The 6,852-nt window shown below is 49.0% G+C and overlaps 1 protein-coding gene across 2 annotated transcripts; it reads left to right on the plus strand.

Moving 5' to 3' along the window:
* Positions 1-351: 351 nt before the first annotated feature.
* LAG3 (lymphocyte activating 3) lies at positions 352-6,550 on the plus strand. Of its 2 annotated transcripts, XM_009566701.2 has the most exons (8): positions 352-587; positions 766-937; positions 1,092-1,318; positions 1,570-1,827; positions 1,969-2,262; positions 2,613-2,903; positions 3,161-3,276; positions 5,797-6,550. In XM_009566701.2, exons 1-8 carry the CDS (start codon positions 533-535, stop codon positions 5,905-5,907), a joined length of 1,524 nt encoding a protein of 507 aa, XP_009564996.1. In that variant the 5' UTR covers positions 352-532; the 3' UTR covers positions 5,908-6,550. The 2 variants fall into 2 exon arrangements, with proteins under 2 accessions (XP_009564996.1, XP_053912670.1); XM_054056695.1 differs by lacking the exon at positions 1,969-2,262.
* Positions 6,551-6,852: the final 302 nt, after the last annotated feature.

Consider the following 6,852-nt stretch of genomic DNA (forward strand, 5'->3'; position numbering starts at 1 on the left):
CCCTGAAAAAAATTAGAGAGAAGCTGTAAGAGACGGAAAGATCAAACCAAAAAAGGTAAGAGATGAAAGAAAAACATGAAGGCCACTTACTGGGAAGTGTCTTTTACACTTTTTCCACTGTCTATGTAGAAGCGAAACTTGTAAGAAAAACAACAGCGACCCAAAGAATTTCCACTAAAAGATGCTTAGAGCAGTGTCTCTGGTCCCTCCCTTCTCTCCCTCCCTGGCTTCAGCTCTGCCTTCACGTGCCTCACACTTACACTGGTTTCTTGGTTGTGACGCATCTTCTTAGTGATCTGAGGAAATTAGCTGCCCACCTGCAGTATAAGGGCATCTAGGGAAACACTTTGATCAGAAAGAGAGAGACAGCACGAGAGCAAGCACATCCAGCCGACCCCCTCTTGGTTCATCCACCCACTCTATCACCTTCTTTGCCGATGCTTCAGTTTTGCTGATCTCCTAAAGCTTCTGTCCCAATCAAGAACAGACCAGAGTGGGAAGACGTAGCCTCTAGCCACTCCTGGATGCCAACATGAGGCCAGTGTCTTTGGTGCTGTTCCTCACCTTCATTCCGCTGGCTTTCAATGGTAAGAGCATCTGAATGCATCAGGGAAGGCAGACTAGCTCAGTAAGCTGAGTCTGGGTGTTACTTTGTCCTTGACAGGTCTGAAAGGGAGAATTTGTACTCTTCTAGCCCCACCGAAGACAGACAGATATTGCCCTCTACGAATCCCACCCTTTGCTCAACCCTCCATCTCGTTACAGCCGGCCACATCCTACAAGGAGTAGCAGACGGGGAAAGCAAGGAGCAGAAAGTGTGGGCCAGAGCAGGGAGTTCAGCTGTGCTACCTTGCCACCTGAGCCCCAGAAAGAGGTGGAAGAGCTTGAAGGAGCTGCATGACAAGACATCTGTGGTGTGGAAGCGGCATGGAGGAAGGTATGCCAGGGCCAAGGCAGATCTATCTCCTTGTTGAGGGGCTGGGGAGGGTGGGAGACACTTTGAGTCCCCTTTCTTCTTCCCCACATTCCCTCCTTCCTGCCCCACTATGCCTTCGCCTCCAGCACAGGTTGCTCACTTGTCCCTCTCCCAGTTCCCACCAGGAGCCACACATAGTGCTGGAAGTGGAGTATACGGGTCTCCGGAAGACAGCGCGACCCATGAGGCCCCGGGTGTCGGTCCAGGACTCTGCCTTACGCAATGGAATTTTCTCACTGCGAATCGACCCCGTCTGGAGCGAGGATGCTGGGCTGTATGAAGCACAGGTGGCGTACGACATGGAGGTCCAGAGCTGCCAGGTGGAGCTGGGGGTGATTACAGGTAGGAGAAGATAGAAACCCTGGAGAACCTTCATTTCGGGTCCAGGGAGGTTGTAAGGGTGGAAGGGGGTGGGGATGCCATGGCAGGTTAGAGTACAGGCATCAGTCCCTTGGAAGCACACAGCTTCCCTCTGTCTGCTCTCAATTCTGGAGAGGTGGCTGCCTGAGGTACAAGGCTAGGACAGGAGGGGCACAAATGGATGGTTTGGAGTTTCCCTGTGATTTTATCTTTCCCCTCCTTTTTTCTTGTAGTAACCATCAGCCCACCCAGTCCTGTGGTAGAGAATGAGCCGCTCTTGTTGAGCTGCAACTCCAGCCACCGGGCTAGACTTGTGGAGACACGCTGGTTTCACAACGGGCACCTGTTCCCCACCTCCAGGACCTTCTGCTCCTTGCATGGGGCTCTCTCCATCCCTCAGCCAGCCATGAGTGATGCAGGCTCCTGGCGTTGCCAGCTCAGATACTCTGATAACGAGATCATTTCTGCCACGTACAACCTACAAATTCTAGGTGAGCTTAGCCTCTGCATTGCTACTCCAGCATTTCCAAGTTGCATCCTTTAATGTGACTGACCAAATCCAGAGGCCATTGTCACCTCCCTGTATAGCTCACTCCACCACCACCCCACACTGCGCTCTCTCTTTGGCTCAGGTTTTGATGGCCCAGCCAACCCCATGGTGTATGCAGCAGCTGGCTCTGCAGCTGACCTACCGTGCACCCTGAGTTACCTTCCCAGTGCCTTTGGGACCAACATGGTGACAGCCCACTGGAGCCACTTTGCAGGAGGACACTTGCAAGACTGGAGTATTCCTCAGAATTCAAGCAGTAGAAGCTTCCCCCTTCGTCTCCCTGTGGTGGGGCCAGGCGATGCAGGGCAGTACCGCTGTGCCATCTCTGTTGGCAGCAAGACAGTCAGCAGGGATGTGACCTTGGCAGTGGTTACAGGTGAGAAGAGAGACATGGAGGTGCACCACCCCTCTGGGGTACCCCACCGCTTGCAGATAAGCCTCCCTGCATGTCAGTGCAAGCGAGTGTTGGTTGCTCCTGCTATTAGGTTCTCACCCTGGGGTGAGAAACAAGGTCTCTGTTCAGGGCATTTCACTGGACTCTGCTGAGAGCAAGGGTTTTCCTGGATAACTTGATTTTTCTTCTTGAAGGCTAAGAAAAACAGAGAAAATAAAGAGGAAAAAATAGAGGAAGCAATGAAGGAGGGGGTGTATTACAAGAAGGAGAGATGAGAAGGAGATGTAAGAGATATACTGTTTACTGACGATAGTTTTTTCACTTTGCTGCAGTCACCCCAAGCATCCAAGGACCAGTTTCTGAGGGGTCTCACTTGCTGCTCATCTGCAGCCTCATACATCCCCGCGGACATGAACGTTACCAGTGGAAGCACCTTGACTCAGCACCCACTAACAGCAAACTGGCTGTGGCCACCCCTCATAACCTGGATGGCCACACGTCCCAGACTAGCCCTACCTTGGAAATACTCCGTGTGTCACAAAAGGATACAGGCACATGGGAATGCAGTGTACATGGCCCAGAAGGCAGACTTGGAGCAGTGGAGTATGGGTTGCAGATCACAGGTACTGCATCCATGAATTTGTAACCAATCCCTTCTTTTCACCCTATTCAATTCCCTGATGCCCTTTCCTCTCTCAGCCTCACTCCTTTGACGGTTCCCCTTTGGGTCCCATCTTGTTGTCATCCTGCCTTAGCTCTCAAAGGTTCCTTCTGTTTCTCCTTCCAGTTCCCTGTACCCTTTTCCAGTTTGCCTCTCTTTGTGCAGTCCCAGTACGAAATCAAACTTATCCTCTTTCCTAACTGTGGTTCCTCCTTGCAGGTGCCCACATCTCCAGCCCTCCCAGCATCTTCAGTGGGCAGGTTACTTTTGGGCTAATGCTCACCCTCTTCCTCCTCCTTATGGTCTGTGTTCTGGCTTTCACAGTGCAAAAAAGGGTAAGTGTCCATCACCCCATTTCTGTTAGTTTTGCTGTCTATCATCCCTCATTTGACCTTCCTCTGGGTACCCCAGAGGCAACAGTGAAATGTCTCAGGGACACGGCAGCCAGAGGAAGAATGGGGCTCAGACAGCCTGCTGAGGGTGCCATGAATATGTACTGAAAGTGGTATCCCAGACATCAGCAGGTCTCACTAACTGGCATTTGTCTAGGGGCAGGTCAGACACTTCAGAAGGGGGGTAAAAGCCTCCTAGGTGACAATTTGTATAAATGCCTGCTGGTTCCCAGATGCCCATCTCAATGCAGGTCTGTCATTGCTGGCTCAGCCTTCGTGCCTTGGCTGCTTGATTCTTGCAACTTGTTTGCTCAACTTGTTCCAGTTATCTTGTCTTCTGAAAACTCTGTCTTGCCTTTATCACCCCAAAGACCAGGACAGGATTGATCCCTCCCCAGCATGCCACTGGATAAAATGTGCAAACAAGTCAGGCTGCCTCTCTGCAATGTTCATACTGTTTCTCTGCAAATTAACTACAAGTCAAATTCTTCCTTCAGGGTTTCTCTTTGCTGACAAGGAACACCTTTTGTGTTCCTGTGATGTAGTTGCCTTCCACTCAGCTTCTTGGAAGTGGGCCACGGTGAAAAAACCCTTCTAGTGCAGAAAGGGTTGGGGACTCAGAGTGATCTCAGCTTGGGAGAACTTGCCCTGCTGAAAGATTTGTTTGCCTTGAGCCTTGGCCTTAAGGTGCATCAGGGTGAGTTTAGATTGGATATTAGGAAAAAATTTTTCATAGAAATGGTTCTCAAGCACTGGCAGAGGCTGCCCAGAGAGGTGGTTGAGTCCTCGTCCCTGGAGGTGTTTAAAAGGCGGGTAGATGAGGTGCTCAGGCATCTGGTTTAGTAGTGGGCAGGTATGGTTGGAGTTGATGATCTCAAAGATCTTTTCCAGCCTAATGATTCCACAATTCAATGAACCTGACTTGAGCTGAAGATGAGGGATGTGACCGCATTGATGCAAATTCTTAGCAAATCCTGGTGGCTCGAGGCTGAAGGCAGGCAACATTAGAACAAAAGCAAGATGAACATTTAAAAAAACCCCACTGCGAGTACTGCTAGGGAAACTCGTGACTGGTTCTTTGTCATTGGCCCTTAATCAGCACTGATGGTAAAGGATAATCTAAGGCAGAGATCTTTAGTTTCTGGATGACTCTCTAGACTGTGCAAGTCCAGGGCAAGATGATATCAGAACCACCCTTTCTGGCCTAAAACCTTGGACAAATAACTCTTTTCGGTGTAACTGTAAATCCCTGTCTAGCAGGATATGGGAAACCTGGTCATCCAGCTCTGCTAACTTCCACATCTCTAATCCAGCCAGGATACTTATATATATGTATATATTTATGTATATGCTCTCACTGCCTTGGTTTGCCAAATAAGCAAAGTTCTTCTCTTGCAGCACAGGTCCTCCATCCACTTATGGTCCTCCTGCCCTTCTCTGCAGAGTCTCCCTGGTGGGCTCATTCTTTTTGGGAGTGCAGATGAGGTGCCTTGAGCAAAAATATTAGCTTTTCTCTTGTTCTCTCCCTCTCTCTGCTGGCACTCTCTGAGATTACACTTGCTTTTCTCGCATCGATTGAGCATTGGCTGCTCACTAGCCCTTGATGGGCTGTTGCCCACGCATTAGGAATTCCTGTTCTGATCCCCTGAGTCTATCAACATGCGATTGGTACTGTTGCCTTTCATTCACCCTGTCATTCAGTTTACTGCTCCATTCTCCCAAAATACGTGGGTCTTAGGTGACATTTCAATCTTCATTCTTCCAAATTAGGCTCCTCAACTCTAGCAGCTACATAATTCATTAGCACTTCCACGCTGTCTGTGCCATTAATGATTGGTCCCACAGCTGATCTTCGAAGAGTTGTGCTTATCGTTTTTCTACAGCCTGGCAGCAAAATCCCAGTTTCTTCCTCTTAGCTGATATCACATCTGTCATGCCATTCTTTCACTAATCTCATCTTTCCAGTCATATTGATTGCCTATGTATCACCACATAATTTCCTGTTATCAGGAACACTGAGATCTACCTCTTTTCCATTGTCTAGAAAGTCACTTGTTAAAGCAAGATGTGAAAGCGGTTCTGTCTTTATTGTTTCTTATCTTATTTTACATGAACCTTCATGTCTTTAATTATTCTCTCTCAAAAGGTGTTGTAAAATCTGGCATACACTGAGCCTGACAATGGCCTGACCGTTGCCCAGATGATTCCTTACTCTCTCTTGAGTATGTCTTGTCTTTGTTATTCCTTATGCCGATGATACCACAGAGGATAGTGTTGAGCCAGCCTTCGCCAGAAGAAACTACATATCTCAGAGTGAGACGGGCTCTTCCCTGCAACTAGGAGGGAACAGGAACCTCATGGTTGCAAGCAGTAGGACCATGTCTTCCATGGCAGGGAGAAACCCAGACCTGTGCTATTCTGTCTCTCTTCTGCACCTGACATTGCCCCTTTCTTTCCTTTCAGGCACGGTATCCTGCTTTCCCAGCACTGGAAGGGATGGTTGCAGTCACTGTGCCAAGGAAGAAGGAGATGGAGGAGAACCAGAAAGAGAAGATTCAGCAGACTGAATGCTGATGGGAGCAGGGACACCAGGCCCGGTCTAGATGGGAGGCTGAAACTCTTGTGTGCCATGCTGCAGAGAGATGGGCACCATGCAAACTTCTAAGGAGGGTCTAGGGATGGCATGACCACAGCAGGAGGCCATGGGAGCTCTATACCTGCGGAGGGGCTGGAGGCTGTTGTAGCAGGGCAAGTTGAGACCCACTGCTGCAGTAAGGTGACAGGCGGCACAGACGCTTTGGAACTGTTGGGAATATTTGAGCCAGTAGCTCTTGCCTGCTTCAGTGTCACTTCTCCCTTCCGCCCTTTGCCCCACCTTCATGGCCTCTCTCACAGTCTTTCCCTGGTGGGATACTTAAACGTGGGAGATGGCTGGAACCCAGCTCACCTGCAGCCCAATGGTGTTTTGTTCCCCCCGTCTATTTTCTCCTCCCTCTCCCCATATTGTCCTGCTCTTTTGCTCATTCAGTGGCACGGGGGACCCCACAGAGGACTGCACATGTTGCATATTTTGAGCATTTTATTTTATTAGAAACTCATTGTAGAACCTAAAATAAATCCGTCTGACAAAAAAACCCTCTGTGTGCACTTGTGGAGGATCATGCTTGTTGACAGTGCCGGGTGTAGCTCTCCCTGTGTGAAACAGCTTCTAAGGACTTTGCTGCCTTCTCTTTCAGTTCTGTTGTACTGAAGTTGTCTGTTCATTTCTGACATTTTCATGATGAGGAATGGAAAATGAAATGCCATTAAAGAAGAGTCACAGGTTCAGTCTCTCATGTTTGCTGTGCTTTAGAATTTTGGGTTGGTTTTTTTTTCCTTGTTGGCTCTCCTTATTCATTCATTCATTTATTCTTTCTCTTAGTCCTCATGTTCTCTTGATAGATCTCCCATTTATGTTAAGGGCTCTCTCCCACCCTCCTCCAGCTATGGATGTACTCACTAGTGTAATCGTTGAGTCCA

The sequence above is a fragment of the Cuculus canorus genome, chromosome 1 (assembly GCF_017976375.1).
Source record: "Cuculus canorus isolate bCucCan1 chromosome 1, bCucCan1.pri, whole genome shotgun sequence".
NCBI classification, from domain to species: domain Eukaryota; kingdom Metazoa; phylum Chordata; class Aves; order Cuculiformes; family Cuculidae; genus Cuculus; species Cuculus canorus.